The 21353-nt window shown below is 41.9% G+C and overlaps 1 protein-coding gene across 1 annotated transcript; it reads left to right on the top strand.

The window, feature by feature from the left end:
• Nucleotides 1–1321: 1321 nt before the first annotated feature.
• On the top strand, nt 1322–19831 carry nomo (nodal modulator). The gene is made up of 31 exons (XM_033623790.2): nt 1322–1535; nt 2053–2142; nt 2234–2279; nt 2402–2502; nt 2613–2719; nt 2837–2909; nt 4454–4606; nt 5453–5590; nt 6102–6191; nt 6323–6428; nt 6580–6730; nt 6864–7041; nt 7480–7621; nt 7955–8086; nt 8830–8966; nt 9053–9140; nt 9338–9401; nt 9494–9589; nt 9696–9917; nt 11113–11195; nt 11384–11543; nt 13406–13532; nt 14256–14369; nt 14623–14750; nt 14846–14987; nt 15105–15188; nt 16262–16372; nt 16511–16612; nt 18334–18453; nt 18658–18750; nt 19048–19831. The coding sequence occupies exons 1-31, from the start codon at nt 1380–1382 to the stop codon at nt 19177–19179; spliced, it is 3666 nt and encodes a 1221-aa protein (XP_033479681.2). The 5' UTR covers nt 1322–1379; the 3' UTR covers nt 19180–19831.
• Nucleotides 19832–21353: the final 1522 nt, after the last annotated feature.

Below are 21353 nucleotides of genomic sequence, written 5' to 3'. Positions count from 1 at the left end.
TTTTCCCAGTATATAGAAACATTACATTTTCCCAGTATATAGAAAATTCACAGTGTTATTAGCAATATACCAGGATACTTCTTTCCAAAACTTGGTGTGGGGACTGAAGGGACATTGCTAAAACAGGAGCAGCTTTGTTTCTGGATTATGCATAATAAACAATTAACACAAATGCCTTCATTAAACCTGACAATATAATGGCATGCAGGATAATATCTATGATTTTGAAAGAAACTTCCTGTACTTTAATTTATACATATTAAATAACAAAATCAATACAATTGTATAAAGTTAAAGTTACTGAGAAAAAGTATGTTATTAAAATACAGTTTCAAATCAAAGTGTTGGTGATTACAAAGGGGTTACATCCAAATATATAATTCTCATTTAAAAGTTTATATGTAGCCTAGATATAACATTCATTCTGTGGTGGCACAGTGATGCAGTGGTTAGCATCCTGGTTCGAACCGGGCTGGAGGAGCCCTTCTGTGTGGAGTTTGCATGTTCTCCTTATGTCAGCGTGGGTTTTCTGCGGGTACTCCAGCTTCCTCCCACAGTCCAAAGACATACAAACTAGGTCTGTTGTGACTCTAAATTGTCCGTAGGTGTGAATGTGAGTGTGAATGGTTGTCTGTCTCTATGTGTCAGCCCTGTGATAGTCTGGTGACCTGTCCAGGGTGTACCCTGCCTCTCAGCTGGGATAGGCTCCAGCCCCCCTGCGACCCCCAACAGGATAAGCAGTTATGGAAATGAATATTGATTCTGTTCCTTTGCATCTTTTAGCCGTTCAGAAATGCCTTTGGTACAGCCTAGTGGTTCTAAACCTTTTCCATGTCAAGGACTCCTAAACTGATACACATTAAGTCACATTTTAAAGAGATTTCACTTCAGGGACCTCCATCTGAAAAGATTTTGGTTGTTAGATCTGTCAGCTACAGCTGAGATAAACATGGAGGTAATGAAGCCTGTGATCAGAATAGTCACATGATTCTTATTTAGGATGGTGTCACTTCTATAGGGAATTAAAAAGTGAACATAAATGATTCCCTCCTTTTTCCGGGGACCCTGAATGATGCTTGGGGGCTCCCTGATCGAGAACCACCAGATATTTTTCAGCGTTAATGCCCAGTTTAAAACACTTATTGGAAAATAAATAAAAAAGTAATCAAATATAGTAAACTGCATTGCTTTGATGAAGTAATCAAATTAGTAACCCTCCCTCTCTCACAGACCTGTCACCAGGGTCATGTTATACCACCTCCCGGCCAGCAGAGGCCGCTGCTCCTGACACTCCGCTCGGCCACTGACAGCAGCTCAGCTGGTACGGAACCGGAGGCAGCGTGCTGTTGCTCGGCTCATCGAGAGATCAGTCAGACAAAATGTTGAGAATTACGATACGGGCAGACGTGGGAGCCCTTTGGGTGTTATTCTGTATCACGTATTCGCAGTTTCTAACCGTGTCCTCTGATGATATAGTGGTGGCCTGCGGGGGATTCGTGAAATCCGACGTTGAGATCAATTACTCCCTGATCGAGGTGAGAGTGCAAACCTCCCGGCTAACCGTTAGCTAGCTAGCAGCTAGCTAACGGTTAGCCGGTTTATCGTAGTAAGCTAACGGTTAGGTGGGGACTGGAGGTTTTGGTTGAATGACAGTTTGAATGAAATGACCATTACAGCAGTTTGTTTTAGCTATTCTGAATGTTTTCTGTACCCACAGTTGACGTAAAACCCTAATGTTAGCATATAGCTTTGTGTCATGACTGCTCCCCCTTAAACCTGTAACCTGTCTGTAGACGAGGAAGACGGTAAGTGCGATGCAGCAGTCCTAATCCCTGCTCATTCACAGGCTCCATGGGATTAGCCATTTGGTTAATTAGTGAAATTAACTAAATCCCAGACAGACTGGTCTGTTTGTGAATGACAGCTCATACAAATGATTCAACCAACCGATGACATTCAGCTCACAGCAACAGAGATGACACCACCATATCAGATCACGTTTAGTAATTAAACTATATACTTAATGATCAATTTCTGTTTCCTGTCCTGCAGATTAAACTGTACACCAAACAAGGGTCCTTGAAATATCAAACGGATTGTGCTCCAATCAATGGCTACTTTATGATCCCTCTCTATGACAAGGTAAGAGATTCACTCCTTTGATTTAATTTAAATCTTTTAATTTCCACTGATTGTGATGATTGTAATCTTTAGACTTGTCTGTTTTGCACAGGGGGACTTTGTTTTGAAGATTGAGCCTCCTCTTGGGTGGAGCTTTGGTAAGTGTTTGTATAAAAGCTGCATTTTCATGATTACTCAAACATTATTCATGACAGCTGATGCCCAGAAACTTGATTCTTCTCGATTGTCTTGTTTTTTCTTGGGCTGTAACTGTCACCAGAGCCGACCAGTGTTGACCTCCATGTGGATGGCGTGAGTGACATCTGTACAAAAGAAGAAGACATCAACTTTGTCTTCACTGGCTTCTCCGTCTCAGGAGCAGTGAGTTTATTCATTTCTTTGGATTCATTAACCACCTCTCTGTAAGCTTTTGTCTTGCATGTATCAGTCTAGGAATGATTTCATGTCATAAAATATCTCTCTCTCTCCAGGTTCTGAGTAAAGACCATCTCCTTGGTCCGGCTGGAGTAGAAGTCAAACTCACCCGAGCTGGAACGGAGGAGAAACTCCAGAGTGTGGTCACACAGCCTGGAGGAAAGTAAGTGGTTCACACCTTTATGTTTGTTAGAGTAGAGCTTTACACAGGTGCTCTTGCAGTAGGTCTCTTTAATTGTTTGCCATTTTAAGTTCCCTTTTTTTGGTCTTCATAACACAGGTATACCTTTTTAAAAGTACTCCCTGGAAATTATGACATCACAGCTGCCCATCCCTCCTGGACTCTGGAGCAGGTTGGTACCTTCACTTCAGATTTCATTACATTTACATCAATGTAATGAAAAGGCTGTATCATTAGCACAGATTATACAGAGCCACGGATGTATCATATGTGATGTCACTTATACCTTGTTTTTAAAGGAACATCTGAATTTTCTTCTTCCTGTCTGCTTTGTTATTTACTGGAGCTGCAAAGTTCAAACTTGCGGTGGAGCTGTGGAGTGATAACCCAGCAAACTTCCCAGCTAACCTCTAATTTTAAGCCTTTTATCTTCTTAAAACTGGGGTAGGCAGAAACCTGGATAAGAATACACCTTCTTCCTGCAGTTCTCCCCTCTTTGTCCTAAGCCCCTCCCACCAGACAACCACAGGCATATACACACACTTAACTCAGTAACTCGGTGTTTCCCATACAGTTATTTATTTAAGCATATTTCATTGACTCTCTTTTAGACTCTCTTTCTGTTAAGTCAGTCACCCTTTTTGGGGTTGCTTTGCAATGTAGGCAGTTGTTGCCAATGCGAGAATACCAACTTTCTTTGCAGGATTCTCTACTGTTAAGCCAGACTTTAACCAAAGGGTGGTGCACACACATGTGCATCTGTAGAACAGCAATAGGAATGCCCTCTCTGAAATGACTAACCCATTATGGGCTAGATTTTCTAGGTGGTGTAAAAGCCCAGTGTTCTCTCAGTCCATTTGAATTACAGTGTGCTCAAAGTTTATTACAGGATAGTTTGCCCAGTGACGCCAAAATAAAACTGCCTACCCCAGCTTTAATAGAAAACTATATATTTTCCTAATTTTCACAGGGTGACACTTCAGAAGAAGGCGAAGTTGTCTAGGACCCAATTATGTATTTACTCTGTATTGTAAGAGAGAATTAAGATTTTTTTCTGCAGACCTTGATATGATGACAGATTTCTTGTAGTCATCAGAACGGCAACATGAGACACTTTTGCTCTGGCGTCAACATTTAGCTCAGCTAACTGCGTCTTGATCAAATGACTTTGCAAGATACTGTTGTCATGGTTAAATCTTTCTTTACTATCTGTGAATGCCCTCAAATGTTACTCATATTCTCTAACAGACAGTTAAATGAGCTATTTATTCAGACAGAGCAGAGAGACCTGAGAACCACCTGTAAGGATACACTAAATCACAACTGTTTGAACGTTAAAAAAGAACAGTGAGTGGAGGAGTGACATCAGGATACATCAGCAGGTTTGTAACTAATGATTTCCAGCTGCACTCAGATTAAACCTGTGCTTGACATCAGGTTTTAACACACTGCTGGGTACGACAGTATGGCAGTTCTCCATCTGAGTAATATCATTAACACAGTTAGGAATGCTTGATCTCAGAGGTCTTTTTAATTCTGTGTCACTTCAGTGTGGAATACTTCATTATTCACCTACTTGCTCAGCTGATAAGGTTCCCTGTCAGGTCAGCAGGTGTAAAACTAATGATCTCCAGCAGTAATGGTACTGCTCCTGACAGGGCCATTTTTCCGACCCTCACTGTAACTTCCGTGGTGACCTTTGCCGTCTTCCTATAGAGCGCTACCTCGGTACTCGTCACCAATGCCAATGCCCCGGCTGCCGACCATCTGGTAGTTGGAGGCTACGATGTCTCGGGGGAGGTGCGCAGTGATGGAGAGCCCATGAAAGAGGTCACCTTCCTACTGTACTCAGCCACAGTCAAGAAAGAGGTAAAACATTATTTAATATATTTTAGAACAGTGAGGAGTCAAACTAGGGCTCTGTCTACACGTATGCAGATATTTTTGAAAATGGATATTTTCTCTCTCAGTTTAAAAAAGCTAAAGCTACAGCGTATAACACCTACCCTTTTAACAGCACATCATATTTAGTAATCAACAACAAAACAAGCCAAAACAAGCAAACAAGATAAAATAGCAACAAAGACAAAAAACAACTTACAAAAGGCGACTTACACACTTAAAGTTCCTGTACCCTGTTCTTCTACATCAGTATTACAGTCTGATCATCCATTTTCATATCTGATCAATGCATTACACTACATAGCTTCTGCTCCTCATCAACAACACCACCACTGTCAGAATTTTCCCACCAACCGCTGAGATACACCAAATAACATTTGGCGCAGCAGATGCCTCCGTTCAACCATGAAGTGGTGCAGCAGTATTAAGTTTGCCATGCATGAATTGAGTAGGTATGTCATAGTTTCCAAAATGCTTCGTCCACACAGATAAAAAGTAATTGGAGTTTCAAAAAATCTGGACCTTAGAAGATGTTTTCAAAAATCTCTGTTTCAGGGACCTGAGCGGCATTTGTGTGTGGACAAGAGGCCGAAACATAAAAGAAAATCTCAGTTTTCAGAAATATCTGTATACATGCAGACAGTGCCCAGACCATGATCTCACAGGACTTGTCTGATCTATCCTGCAGTATTTGATGAAAGTTGGAGCAATTAGTTGTAGATCTCAGTATTTCAGGAATATTACGGAATTTTGTATGAATTATTTACCACAGAACTAAGTCACATCACTCCATATTCATTTGTGTGCTTTCAGGATGTTAGTGGCTGTAACACATCCCCAGTGGAGGGGGCAGATTCTGGGGACAGCTCCCTGGTCTACCTGTGCAGCGCTCTATCCAGGGAAGACGGGACCTTCGTCTTCCCCTCACTGGCCAGCGGCGAGTACACCGTGGTAAGTTTTCTGCAAAAAAAAAGCAAAAGATAACGATCCCCATTTCTAATCTGTTTTAAAGTTATCGTCCTCCAGATTTCACTCCTGGTTGATCTGGTGACATCTTTGGTTACTATGGTGACATCAAGTGTGGTTAAATACTACAGCAAACACTCCTGGAGCAGCTACTTTGTTAGAGATTTAATAGAATTGTAACTGGTGCTTTTGTTTACAGATGACAGACAAAGTTCTGTTGTTTATAATAAATAAATCAGCAGGTATTAAAGAAAAATGTCGACCAAGGTACAAGTAGGATCGAAACATTGTCTTTATTAAATTTGTGGCATGTAATTATTATGCAGGCGTTACTTTTTTCCCCTCAGTGTATGTTGTTTTTTTGACAGCCTTGCACCTATGTGATGTGCATATAATTATTACCCCTCAGACCATTAATAGTATGGAAAAACCTGCCAAATAACTTAATGAAAACACTACATTGAAAATGGCTCTTTCTCTGTCACACTGTCTTCAGGTGCCTTTCTACAGGGGAGAGAGAATCACGTTTGATGTCGCTCCTTCCAGGATGAATTTTAAGGTGGAACACAACAGTTTAAAACTAGAGGTAAAGCGTTATTATATCTCAGGTCTTCAATTTTAGCCTTAACAGTTGTCATTAACTTGCAGATGTGAATACATTGCATGCATGGTACCGTATTTTGACATGCAACACTGTTTCTGTTGCTTCACACGCAGCCCATCTTCCGTGTCATGGGCTTCTCCGTGACAGGCCGAGTTCTCAACAGCGTAGGTGGGGAGGGCGTTCCTGACGCCACAGTGATCCTGAACAACCAGATCAAAGGTAGCCGTACGTGGAGACTCCACACTTTAGTTGCAGTGTCTTAAAAAACATTGAAAAAAATCATCCAGGCCTTTTTTTCTGTAATGCGTAATTTGAGCATTCAGTGGTTCTCATTCACACTGTAGCTTACTTTGCTGTCCTGTCCTCACAGTCGTCAGCAAGGAGGACGGTTCTTTCCGGTTGGAGAACATGACGGCGGGTACCTACACCATCCGTGTCAGCAAGGATCTCATGTTCTTTGAGCCAATCACAGTGAAGATCGCCCCCAACACACCCCAACTTCCTGACATCATCACAGCAGGGTCTGTCTACTTACTGAATATATTTTCATACACGTATCAAATTCCAGCATTAAACATGTTTTTCTTAGCTTGTTTTTTCATATATCTCATTCGTAAGTTGCTTGATCTAAATTCTGTTTTGGGTCTCACACAGGTTCAGTGTGTGTGGCCAGATTTCCATCAGCCGCTTGCCTGAGGGCATGAAGCAGCAGGGCCGTTACAAGGTCACTCTGACACACCGGGGCCAAGACAAGGCCTCCAGCAGGACCATCGACTCTGATCCTCAGGGGGCGTTCTGCTTTCAGGCCAAACCTGGAGACTACAGTGTCCATGTAAGACTCTGGCAGCATCTCGTTTTTATAGTAGTTAGGACTTAATCTGTGTGGCTTAATCTGCATGAGTTCTTAAATCCTTTGAAGCGAAAAAAGTGAACTCACATGCTGTGTTACTAAATGAACCCAGTCTGTTGAACACCAGTCTGTCCGTAAGATGCACAGCTGATAAGATACCTAATACATGGACAGTAAACAAAGATTTTTTACTGAGATTTTATGGACATTAGATGAGTTAAGTTCAACATTCAAATTCACTAATTTGACTTCAAAAATCTCAAATCCAAAAACTAAGGAAAGCCCAACAGTCAATAATATTATCCTACTAGATTTTGAGATGCATTGTCTGAGGTATCATTGATTTCGGTGCTTATGCAGTAGTCTGATGAAAACTAGGCTTTCTCCAAGGTAACTTTGGTTGTATTTCCATGTGTTCAGGTATCTCTCCCCGAGGTGGAGGTGAAAGCAGGCCTTGCTCTGCAGCCTCAGGCCCTGGAGGTCTCCCTCGTGGACCGGCCCCTCACCGACCTACTTTTTACCCAGTTCATGGCTTCTGTCTCTGGAAAAGTCTACTGTTTAGGTTAGGAATGAGTAATTTACACCTAAAGGGATACTTTGCCAATTTGCAGCCAGCTCTGTGTCATCGCAGTGTGGGCAGAGTGAGCAGATGAATAGTGTTTGGCTCCCCCCACCTGCTATACAAAACTTGCCGGCGACGTGCTTGTGGTACAGATGGGGAGTTTTTGGCCTGCCAGGATGGAGGGAAGCCAAACACTGTTCATCTGCACACACTGCTTTGACACAGAGCTGGTTGAAAATCTGCAGCGTTTCCCTTTGATTTATTTCTAGAATACAGTCTTTTGTGTGGTTGTTCATGTTTTCCCTGACCTTGTGTCCTCTGGTTGACCTCTAGCGTCCTGTGATGACCTGTCGGTAACACTTCAACCAGTGAGTCGGCAGGGAGAGAGACGGACGGTGGCTCTGTCTGGCAGCAGCGACATCCTCAGCTTCTCCTTTGAAGACGTTTTACCTGGGAAATACAAAGGTCAGGACTCACCAGCAATAACACTTGACATTCGAAATAATAGTAATATTAACAGTTGTGTTATTTATTCTTTCTTTCATTTTTTATGTGAGGTTAATTACAGTGATCACAAAGTAGAAATTGGTTGTTGACAATAGTTGTAGTTGTGTAGATTAAGATTTAAGGAGAGCACAAATGCAGAGTCAACATGCATGTTTTGACTGAAAGAACGCAAATTAACCGTCGTACATAAACTGATTCCTCTGTCTTGTGTACATTTCTGTTTAGAAATCACACTAATTACTCTCAACCGATTGCGGGGGAATCAATTGGTAATTACCAGCTTCCGATCATAATTGATATTTAGCGCCAGCCTTTCAGGACGCACACATTATTCAGCCAGTGTTTCTGTACCTTCTGGTGCTGCATCCATCTCACTCGCTGTTCAATACACACAATCTGTTTTGTGTGCCTGCGAGCTATCTGCACACACAGCACTCTTTTGAGGCATGTTTACTCAGCTTGTAGTATTGCCAGGCCCGAGCTGCGCAAGAAGTTTACTTTCTTAAGCATTTGTTTAGAGATGAGATAATTATAAGATGGGAAAGTCTTCAACCTGAAGTGATCGCAGCTTCTGAGGTTTTTCCTCGTTGGCTGCTGTGACAGATTTAATCCTTTAACAATCTTATGTTATTTTTATTTTCTTTATTTTATTATTTTATGTATCTTTTTGTTAATTGGTTGTTGCTCTCTCCTTTGTTTAGTCAGTATTACTCATGAGGAATGGTGCTGGAAGCATAAGTCCATGGAAGTGGAGGTTCTGGACTCTGATGTCGTCGGGGTGGAGTTCAGACAGATTGGCTACATCCTGCGCTGCTCCCTCTCCCATGCCATTACTTTGGTCAGTAATCAGCACCTGGTGTGTGTTGTGGCAGCCGGTGGCACACCTGAAATTCTAATTCCAACTGTGTTTGTTTTTCTGCACAGGAGTTCTTCCAAGATGGCAGCAAACCTGAGAATGTCGGCGTGTACAACCTCTCTAAGGGAGTCAACCGCTTCTGCCTCTCCAAGCCAGGTGAGGCTCACTCTCCTGACCCCTTATTAGCTAAACATAGCGTGAATTAGCATACCTAGAAAAGAAAAATATCCATGTACGAAGTGTTCCCTCGTGCATAGTTAGAGTACAGTGCTTGAGCCAAAAGGTCTGTGTCAGACTTATCTAAATATAAAACTGGAGCAAAGTAATTAATCACCTAAAAATGGCTTGTCTAGGTGTTTACAAAGTCACCCCTCGCTCCTGCCACCAGTTTGAGCAGGACTTCTACACCTACGATACGTAAGTAATGAGATGCCGTGTCCATTTATTTCTGGGTTAAAGGAGTGTTCTCCCTCTGTACAACCAAATGACTGATACCCTGTCTCCTACAGCTCAGCCCCCAGTATCCTCACCCTCACCGCAGTGCGGCATCACATGACTGGGCTCATCACCACCGACAAGATCCTAGATGTCACCGTGACTATCAAGTAATGAAAACACAAAGTGGATATGCTTATTTTCTCCGTGCTAATATTAGCTGTTGTGCATCCTGCAAATATCATGCTCATTTTTTCCCTCCCTCCTCTCCGTCAGGTCATCTATTGAGAGCGAGCCGGCGCTGGTGCTGGGTCCCCTGCGAAGTCTGGAGGAACAGAGGCAGGAGCAGCAGCTCCAGGAGATTCAACTGCGCCGTCAGGAACGAGAGCGCCGCGCCGCTGAAGAGGATGGAGGCGCCAGGGACGACAGCCCGCCTATCCAGGAGAAGGCTGATGAACTGACGGGTCCTTTCCACTATGAGTTCTCCTACTGGGCCAGGTCAGACGCACTGCTTTTTTTCAAATTACACTTTTTGCTCTTTGCAATATTAAAGTAAGGATTTCAGTCATGTGAAGAAAATGGGCCTCTTGCACATACATACTGTAATACATACTAATATGTGTTACAGCCTTGCAAAGTGGGGTGAGCTGGTGGTTTTGAGCCAGTTTTCCCCATTTAATGTCTGTCTTGAAGGTTTCTTTACATAATATCCACAATGTTCCTAATCACAGGAATCTCCCAGATAATGTGACAATCCTCAGGTACACATTGTGGTTTTAGTTTGTCACAATGGATGGCTCTAAATACAACAGTGTAGTGTTGTCATCATACTGGAATTTCTAAGTTCAATACGATACCTTGAAAAGTATTGGTATTCAGTGGCATTTTCAATACCACTGGGGAAAAATTGACACTGAGGGCTTAAAATTGAACATGTTTACAAGGCTACACTACAACAGCGCCCATGAGCCTCGGCAGCCATTAATCTTGGTCAGATGGAGGCGTAAATTAAAGCTGTAGCAAATTCAAAAAATTTTTGTCACGAATTTATCAGTTTTGTAGAAAGTGCAATCTTGAACTTCCACATGACGTTAGGCGCACGTGTAACAGATTGTTAAGCTCAGCGATGTTTATGTTTCTATGTTAAAAATATCTTGACACTAATGTTAGCTAGGTAGCTAAGGTAATGCTACATTAACAGAGAGCTGACTACACGGTTAACAGCAGTTACAACACATGCGGTGGTAAAAGCACAACACAAACCAGCAACATTCAGTGTCCGGCCACACAGACTGTCTCTGTTGACATGGTTTCTGAGTCACATATCATATAGTAGCTAAAGGAGTGGCAGTGACATCACCAGCATCCTTCTGAAAAGTTTATAGATTTTCAACTAGAAGCACTCTGAGCGGCTGCACAAAAAAGCCAGAGCGCTCTCAAAAATGACAAACAATTGAAAAAAGCTACAGCGCTCAGAAAAGAACACTATGTGGACACTGGACACAGGCCCTCAAACTGTCTCTGGAGAAAATTAAAAGGACTTTTACTTCCAGAATACTCAAACCCCAAATAACTCCTATCACTTTACAATGTTAATATTAGCAGCTGGTTGGCATCCACTAATAATAATCTCGCTTAGTCTTGAACTCATGAGATGATGCAGTGAGTTAATGCAGACTGTATGACTGTGCAGGGCTGGAGAGAAGATCACAGTGACACCCTCATCCAAAGAACTGCTGTTCTACCCTCCTGAGGTCGAGGCCACCATCACTGGAGGTAAGTTCCTTGCACACACTGTGGCTCTTTGTGTCTGTGGTACAGCTGTTTAAGTCTTTACAAAAGTGATTATAATATTTTAGCCCCAACATTAAACTGTATTGGGTGCATGGAGAAAGCAGATAAATAACATCCTGAAGTCCGTAGTATCAACAAGCTACATAAAAGTAATTACACTCTCTCGACAGAGTCGTGTCCAGGTCGTCTGGTGGACATCACAGGGCGCGCAGGTCTCTTCCTGGAGGGCAAGGTGTCGCCAGAGCTACAGGGTGTGGAGATCTCTATCACTGAAAGAGGAGCTGCTGCGCCGTTCATCACTGTGGTCACCAATGAGATGGGAACATACAGGTGAGAGAGCCCAGCACTTCACATGAGAGAGAAAGATAAAGTGTATAAACACTACAGGACGGCTGTGATACAACTGAAACCAACATTCATTTAGGTCTTGAGCTTAAATGTGTGTCATGCAAGTCATTAATATACCAAGAGGCCAGTCCTTAAATACATTTGAACCCCTAAAGAAATATAGAAATAGCAGCACTGTGTGGGCTGTAGTTAATACCCTGGAAGTGACATAAGTTGGAGTCTGTGGCGTGAAAACCATATTGAAATATTTTGCCTTGCCCTGCTTGTTAAAGCTCGCTCAGTTATTCTTATGTAGTTGTTATTCATGTCACTCAGCACCTCGTTGGGAGGAATTTTAGCCATGCTTGTGGTCCTAATTCAATCCTGAAGACACAGAGATGGCACAAAGGGATAGTTTGGATCTTTTAAAGGGGGGTTATATGACGTACTTATCCATAGTCAGTGTGTAACATACAGTAGATGGTAACAGGCGCATCCTAGTTTGGAGAAACAGGCAGGAAGTTAAGCAGCGCACTGCTGTGTTGGGGTCAGCGACAAAACATGTTTAATCCACCCAAAGAAAAGTTCCAAAAACCAATATCAGTTTAAGTGTACGCTATATTAAGAATATTTACACTGCTTTTCCTTGCTCCAGACAACCTTTTCTAGTGCGGAAGCCGTTTACAACTTCAGTTACCCATCTATGCCTCTGTCAAAGCAACCAGACTCATTAAGAAAAACAGTATTTACAGTTAGCTGAACACCGGAGCTGCTGGTCTGTCGCTGCCTCCATTAGTTAGTCACTGTTATTTTAGTGACTTAGGTGAATCCAAACTAACCCTTTTAAATGCCAAAGTCACACAATTACACAAACTAACCAATGAAGCAGAGGTAGACCAGCAGCTCCTGTCTTCAGCTGTTGTTAAATCACTGTTTTTCTCAATGGAGTCTGGCTTTTATGAGGGCAAGATAAGGGCTTCAGTAACCTGTTTGACGTCGCTGTCTGACGATGAGGTAAAGCAGTGAGAGCATTCTAAATATAGCTCACACTTAAACCGATAAAATACGTTTTGCTGCCATGTCATTACTCTAGCCGGCTTCTCCAAACTGGGGGCGTACTGACTGATCTCTACTCCATGTAATATACCGACTATGGATAAGTACCTCACACAGCCCCACTGCAAAAGATCCGAACTATCCCTTTAATTCTGCCAGTTTGCCAAAATGTAAACAAATATGTATAGAAATACATGCATGCAGCATAACTCATTGAATTTATAGCAACATTACACTTCCTGTTTCACTTCAGTTTCTAAATGTCAAAGCATAATTACTAAGCATTATTAAGCACAATTAATATTAGGAGTGACAAAATCCAGCGTTATATTTTTTCATGGAGCACTATAAATATTTTTATTATGCGTTGTTAATGCCTACAGAACAGACTTCTGTAAATTTGGATGTCAAAATGGATCTGCAGGTTAATTTTCCTTCACTCTCTGCCCTCTGGAAGATCCCCTGAAGGTGTTGGGTGTCTCGAGGGTTTTTCAGCAGTTGCCTTGAGCCCTGAACAAAAAATAGTTCTTCACAGGCAGGAACACAATAGAAATCATTTTGCATTAACTGTAATATCCCACTCTCAAAAGTGAAGATGTCAAATTTGCAAAATCATCTAATGAATGTTTAGTAACGCCCCTTTTCAGTAGTATTTTCTCTTGTTTCACTATTAGAGGTTGATACTAAAAAGGTTACTTTTGATTTAAGTTGGATAAAATTCTGAACTGTTATCTGTCATTATCATATCTAATATCTCATCCTGGAAACCTGCAGTCCTAACCCCCTTTTTGCTCCTCTCTTTTGCTCAGTGTGGGCCCGCTCCACAGTGACCGGCAGTACGACATCAGCGCCAGTAAAGAAGGTTTCGTCCTGAGTCCCGTCGAGGGAACCCAGGGAGATTTCAAGGCGTTCGCTCTGGCTGGTGTGACCTTCAAGGTACAGTGTGACCAATCCTCACTTGCATACATATTATATCCCAGTAATCACCAGCCGCTTTTACATCTGCACTCATTTAGCCGACACTTTGATCCAGAGCATTGCACAATTATATCTCTTTGTTCACATTTACTACTTTGACTAATTGTGTGGTTAAAGTAAAAATGAAATGACATGATGAAAAGCTGTTGTCAGTTCCTGCAGTATGTTTTATCAAAATACAATTAAAAGAAAAGATCACTGATGATTAGTCGAATCACTTCTCTGCTTTGCTGTGTGCTGCCAGTGTGTCGCCTTTGTACTGCCTATGTTAAAAGGGTCTGCAATTATCTGCAGCGACCATGAGATCCTGGCACAAAGGATGAGTGTTAGTTTCCCTTTCAGACTGTGTAATAAATTGCTTTGAAATCTTCTGTAGAGCGTTTACAATGAGCTTTGTGTCATTATTTATCCTTTTTTCTGGAATAAAACACTAGAGGGACTAAACTCATCTGTCAGTCTGAGTATACCCACAATTTCACAGTTTGGCTGTCACAGTTCGATTTCAGGATGTCTCTGTGCTAGTTTAGCTTCATTACAATGAGCATTTAGTCTACACAGTCATTTATTTTGACCTGTAAGTTCACTAATACTTAAATCTTCTATTATTTGAATGTGGACAAGTCTGCATACACTCATGATCTATAACCTGTACTCTCCCTCTTTGTTCCCTCTGTGCTGTAGATCAGATCGGAGGATGGTCTTCCCCTGTCAGGTGTCCTCCTGTCCCTGAGTGGAGGACAGTTTCGCTCCAACCTGTTGACACAGGACACCGGCCTGCTCACCTTTAATAACCTGGTAAGGGTCCAGCAACCTTTGTCATTTTCTTACTGTGGTGTAAGATATCATTCCATCAAGCTGTAAAGCTGATTTATAGTTGTAATTAGGGTCTATGCAGAGTCTACACTGTAGGTACAGTGTCAGTTCAAGTCAGAACTATATACTTTGCTTAAAGCTGAGTGTAGGGATGTTTTGACTCGTGTTGTGCTCTAGCTGATGTATATATTTTTCTGCTTCCCATTTAATGTAGTCGTTGCTTCTCTCTCTTCAGAGTCCTGGTCAGTATTACTTCAAGCCCATGATGAAGGAGTTCCGCTTTGAGCCGGCATCTCAGATGATCACAGTGGAGGAGGGTCAGAACCTCAGTATCGATATAACTGGCATTAAGACTGCTTACAGGTATATAACATACCTTGATGCTGTTTGTTTTGGGAGTCTAGCTCCAAAAATGTCCACAACACAAGTATGATCTGGTCTTGTGCTGTCATCCTCAGCTGCTACGGAGCAGTGCAGTCTCTGAGTGGAGACGCAGAGAGGGATGTGGCTGTGGAGGCAGTGGGACAGGGAGAGTGTAGCCTCTACAGCGAGGACACCGTCACTGATGAAGAGGGTCGCTTCAGACTCAGGGGTCTGCTGGTGAGTATGCAGACTGTGTATGACTGAACACAGCAAGCATATTAACTGTCTTAAATGCTATACGTTTACTGTATGTTTTAGCTTATATGACTAAATGAATATCATGTTTCCTTGCAGCCTGGTTGCAAATATCTAATTCAGCTGCGAGCTGAAGGCAACGACCACATAGAGAGGGCCTTACCACAACACAGAGCCATAGAGGTAAGACACAAAGGCTTTCCTCTGTTCACAGAGTGGGTTTGTAATATGACTGTTTGTAAAACTCACAAATAGGATTTCACAACCCTAGAAAGTTACCACTGCGGCAACTGTTTAATCTTTCATCACAACAATCAAAAGGTTAAACAGTGTTAATAGTTCATGCTACAAAAGAATTAACCAGGAGATGATTGTCATCATCTGGGAAGGTGCAGCTTCCCAATTTTGTTTCTGGTCAAACAAAAAGGATCTTACTCTCTAACAAAAAAGGTCTGTCTCTGAGGAGATCCTGAGGCAAAAACAAGCACCTTGAGTGGATGTAAACTGACAGTGCTTAGTTGCCCTCAAGGGTTACATTGCAGCCTGTTACGCTGCTGCTGGCTGCAGTGGCCTCACTCAATACTGGACCAGCTTCAAAAATTGTTTTAATTCTTCACTTAGACACAAAAACATGGGTACAATAGGGTACAGGTTAGAAAATACCAAAGTTACCCTTTAACAGCTGAGGTGATGTTGACAGCTGGCTCCAGCTTCTGATGAATATCAAGGGGTATGATTGAAAGCTCCAGAACAGCTACTAAATGGACAGTGTTATGGGATTCTTTTCTTAGTAGCTGAAGTGAAGAATGAGCTGTAAATGTCTAAAATGCCATTCCTGATCCTCCAGTCCAAACAGTAATTTCAATGTCATAGTGTGTTCCTCTGTACGTGGCATTGAAAACTAGATAGGGAGGGTATGGAAAACTTTCTAATTGAATTGTTGAAATAACTGTGGGAACCCTGTGATTATGACTTATCTGCAGCCTTATCACATGGGTCCTTTCTATACGCAGAACAAAAGCAGCGGTAATCCCATTGCAACTTTAAACCTCTCGGTTCATAATTTTAGCTTGTCTGAAAAGTGCAGCACCCCCTAATCTCTCAGGCAAGGCTGGAAATGCCTTAATTCCACTTAATTCTCTGTTATTATCACACCGTGTGACTTGTACAGAGCTTTATCCACAGTTCACATTTGGCGTTTCCTTTAAGAGGCCAAGGTTGTATCTGTACATTAAGCTCTGTATTTCCCCCCTCAGGTCGGCAGTAGTGACATTGAAGGGGTCAACATCATCGCCTTCAGGCAAATCAATCAGTTTGACCTCAGTGGAAACGTCCAGACGTCCCCTGAACATCTCGCAACGCTATCGGTAGGACTGCTCGGCTGACATTATCCCTGCATTTTGCTCCTTTTTATTGAACTTAATTACATTTCTGCAGCCCCCCTGCCCCACCCACATGGCAGGAATGTGCACTTAACATTGTTATGGTTCTCTTTCTTTGTCCAGGTGAAGCTTTACAAGAGCGACAATCTGGACAACCCAATCAACAGCGTCTCTCTGGGACAGTCCCTCTTCTTCCACTTCCCTCCTCTGGACAGAGATGGAGAGGTATCTGCCCGTAATTGTGCTCTCTTAAATGAATACCTCACCTGCAGTATGACCATTTGCATATCAATTACACACTGTGTGTTACCTTGCATTTGTAAAAACGACAGTTTATCACATGCCTCAATGGTGAACGGAGGATTCAAAAAAGGCGAATATTCTTAATGAATTCAGACAAAGATATAGTTTATTAAGCCACCAGTCCACACTCCATATGGCGTGGGCGGGGACTTGAACCGGTGACCCTCCGGTTCCTAACCCAAGTTCCTACAATCTAAGTCTCATTTATCCAGTCGTACGCTCAGTACTTCCCAAACACATGGCATTCCCACGAAAACCTTACGATATGAAACCCTTCTGCATAAACAGTCTCAGGCACAGATGAGTAGCGTACCTGGGCAAGCATATGAGTTTGAACTCATATTCATCTCCATTTTTGTATTTTTTTTTTGTTCTTAAGATGGTTGACAAGCCCACACATACACAGCTATATTTGAAACTGTAGTATGTCCTATGCATTTTGGCCTTACATCCACAGACAAACTGCGTTTTAGGTCAGTGAAAGAATCTTTTGTAAAATTCCATCCAGGTTAAAGATTTTCTGCAGCTCCGTTTTTCAGTGTTGACATGTAGATGGGGAAAGTTTTGGGATTGTGATGTCGCAGTGTTGCCTTTATGAGGCATCACAAATGAGGTGACATTTCATGCAATGGCGGCCATGACCAAAACAGTCCAGGTTGTAACCTTTCTAATAGAACTTTTCACATGTTTACACATAACTATACAGTTAAGGCTTTTGCACACTGAGTCCGTTTTTTTTTTTCTTCAGATGTGTTTTTTTAATCCGTCATCTGAAAAAAATCCATTACACACAGACACCTTACACACTAATTCCGATGCTGTTGTATTCGTAACTCCACTGGAGTTACCCATCTGGCTGTCACTGCTCCCTCCCTGTCTTTCATTTGGCACCACAGCTGTATGAAAGGGCAGAGCTGTCCTCTCTCAGTCCTCCACATTCTGTGTGCTGTCCACATTCTCCTGCTCTTCATCATCATCCACCTGAGTATTACTATCTGATGTTGAACGTGAGCTATCTGAGTTAGGAAATTATTCTGTGCACCCCCTTCCACTGTCTGTGTTCTGCCGCCACATTTTCTTCACTGATTCTTGGTCAAATGTCTCTAAAGCAGAAAATCAAACCTGTTCTGAAAATGTTAAAGACGAATGAAAGTTTCAGACTTAGTGTGCAAACGTGAGGTCGTATTTATTTTTAGACGTGTGACATTTCAGACGAAAAAAAGGCCTAACTCTTCAACTATATTGAGAAACGGAGATGCCAGAATGCGCTACGGAGATCATTTGACTGGCCAACATCACCATCTTCTTTCTGTGGCTTTAGGGTTACGGTTATATCGCTGCCTGTTGGTTTGCCATGATACTGACAGCACTTCAGTTGTGTTTTGCACTTTCATTTGGACTGAGATTTTTCTTTAACAGTGTGTGTGGATGGGAATTTTTTTTGACAATAAAGAAGAAAAAAATTGTGTTTTCAAAAACAATAATGTGGACCAGGCCTAAAACCAAAAGTCATATTTTCAAGAGTACATTATTCAGTGGTTAAAAGTCTCCTTTATGTCGACACGACTGTATATTTGACTGAATGTATAGACCCAGAAACTGCTATTGTTGGATCTAAAGTCACCTTTCTCTTCCCTCTCCAGAGTTACGTGCTGATGCTGTACTCCACGCTGTCCCGCTCCCAGTATGACTTCACTCTGCCTCAGGTCTCCTTCACCTCCAGCGGCTACCACAAGCACGTCACACTCACCTTCAACCCCACTGTAAGATGCTTCTCTAACCCACAGAATATTTCAGTGCTGGTGTTTCCTGTGATTTGTTTGTTTACTGAAAGGAACCACAGCTTTTCTGCTGAGGTGTATTGTGCAGGTTGCGGCAGGCTTTCTATCAAAACAGTATTGATCGGGCCGTTTCTTTTGAAATTGTCTCATCTCGGGGTGTGTGTTTATGCTTGTGTCTTCCCACAGCGTAAAGTGCCTGACCAGGATGTTGCCCAGGGCTCCTACATAGCTCTGCCCCTCACGCTGCTGCTCCTGTTAGCAGCGTACAACCATGAGAAGGTACATAACCACCTTCACCTGCTCCAGACAACATGTTCAAAGAGCTTTTCTTGCTCGACTGTTGAATTTCTGAATCTATTTAGTTTGAATAAAACTCAGTGGAATTTGGCCTTGTCATGGCCAAGCCTAAAATTTGGAATGGCATCAAGAAGAGAGTCCTATTTCTTGTAGTTTTATAATCAATTCGTATTCATGTTAAGCACATATTTTTTTCCTTGTATTTTCCGAATACTTCAAGTCAAAAATTTTTAGTCAGAAAAGCATTTGTTTAACACCCTTTGCGGACCTGTTCTGCAGGTAATCCCCCTCCTCTTACAAGTGGTGAATCGTATCCAGGGAGTGAGGAGCATGGCCCAGGTCAGCAGTGACAGCGCCGCTCTGGATGAAGCCAAACGTCAGGCCAAGAGACAGAAAGCCAGGCGCACATGAGGACCTGCAATCACGGCTCACCTCAGACCACATCTTTGCACACTAATTGGTACACCTGCACACATGGTAACAGCCTCAGAGAGCACTGCGGGTTAGCTCATAGGACGCAGGTTCACTAGATAAACCTCTTAACGTTTGGAGTGGCTAATCGTGGGTGCAAGTGAACTGTTTAGCTCGCTAGGATGTGATTTGGCCCCTGAGTGAAGCCCAACATTAACCACTCGATATGCATTACCACCACCTCATCAGCCACTCGGATTCACTGGACTGATCGCTGACATTTTACAGGTTGTTTTCTTCTGTTGCTTTTTTTTTTTAAACTCCTTTTTTTCCAGAACACTTGTGTCTAAAAAAAAAAAATGTTAATATTTGTGATAGAATATGAGCCATTTTTATACATTTGTAATTTATCTAGGTCAACTAAAATCTTTTGCTTGTGTTTTGGAAGCACTTGAATGCTTTTGATATCAGTCCTGACATAGTTTGGGACGATCAGGCAGCGTGGATGATCATGTGACTCAGATTCCAGCATTTGGGTCAATTCAGCGAATACACAAAGGAGATTGTCATCAAAGTGTGGCTGGAATTATATAAAATGTATTCATAACTACCTATATTAACTTAAAGGGACAGTTCACCACCAAATGAAAAATATACATTTTTCTTGTGGTGCTCAAAGCGCCAAAAAGAATAGATTTAAAAAAAAAACAAAAAAAAACTCAACAGCAACGTCTCTTTTCAGAATCATGACCTGGGTACTCAGGATAGTCCACAGACCTTGTTGCGAGCAGTTTCATGTAGGAACTTTATTCTTTATACCAAAGTAACCGGATCACAGCACAGAAGGAAGAGTGCATCTACTCATGAACAAGAGGCTCGTGCTCGTGACAGCGCAGGATGTAAACATTAATGGCTTCCTCCTTGGCTGAGCTGTGATGTTAGCTAGCTCAGTGTCGCTAGCAGTATGTGCAAACTTCCTTCTGCACCGTGATTTGGTTGGCAAGAATAGTGCGGTAGAAAAATAGGAAGGAAGGAAGAATGTATATTTTTTTATTTGGGGTCGAATTGTCCCTTTAAGGAAATTTAAAATGTAATGGTTCCATTGATTTCTATGGATCAAATAAGGGTCAATAACATTTAAAGCTTGTGAAACGATAATCAGAAATATTTTCAAAGCTTGTTTTGTACATCACCCTTGAGGAAAAACTCTGCATGAGGAGTTTCTGAATGTGAAGAAAAGATCTGTGTTTGTAGAAAGGCACCGTCATCAAGGCCACTGCACATCTCACAATGTTAATGAAAGGGAAAAATAATTTGTGTACCCACCCCATGATTCGGATCCGCTCCAACATTTAATGGATTCTTACTTGGCCCATGCTCCATCCTTCCCCCAAGTTTCATGAAAATTGGCCTGGTAGTTTTTCTGTAATCCTGCCGACAAACAGACAAACAAACTCTCCTTGGTAGCAAGGTTATTACAGTTAATTAAAAACAAACTAAAAAGTAAAACTCTTTATAAACTTTATAAAATAATAAAAATATACAGGAAATTTGGTCAAATCTGTTAACACAACAAGTGTGAGGAGGTACTAGTGCATCTGTTTATTCAGACTGAGGTGTCTACATGACTCTGAGTCAGTTGCCCTCACAGGGTGTTGTGTTCGTATTTTAATATCCATGTCCGAACTTTAATTTTGCCCCTGAAAAATACCCCAATATTACATTTTAAAAAAAGTAGAACTAATACTGAAACTAATAAACACTAAACTGAAACGAGCAAACCCACTCTGGAAACTGAAACTAAACGGAATTAAAAACAAAACAAAAAAATAAAAACTATAACAACACATTTTTCAGCATGAGGGTGATGAACAAGCTCTATATCTTTTTGACACTTACTTGACTCCGTACCTTTAATACCAAACTGCTTCAGCCCCGAGCTGAATTGACTTCTATAATGCCATCACAAACGTGGGATGTGTAACTATGATTGAAAGACAGCCAAAGACTTTGACAAGCTAACAAACGCTGTATACAGTTGTCAGTCATGTCACACCACTCAAATATAAAAACACCCACCGGTTACTGTAATGCACTCCACTTCTGATGGTATTTTATAAGCTCTTAAGTGTGATGCAAGATTGACTTTATGTCAGTTTCAGCTCAGGAAAGTG

This window comes from Epinephelus lanceolatus, chromosome 3 (assembly GCF_041903045.1).
Source record: "Epinephelus lanceolatus isolate andai-2023 chromosome 3, ASM4190304v1, whole genome shotgun sequence".
Lineage (NCBI taxonomy): Eukaryota > Metazoa > Chordata > Actinopteri > Perciformes > Serranidae > Epinephelus > Epinephelus lanceolatus.
Note: the sequence above shows the minus strand (reverse complement) of the source record. Positions and strands in the feature narration are given on the sequence as shown.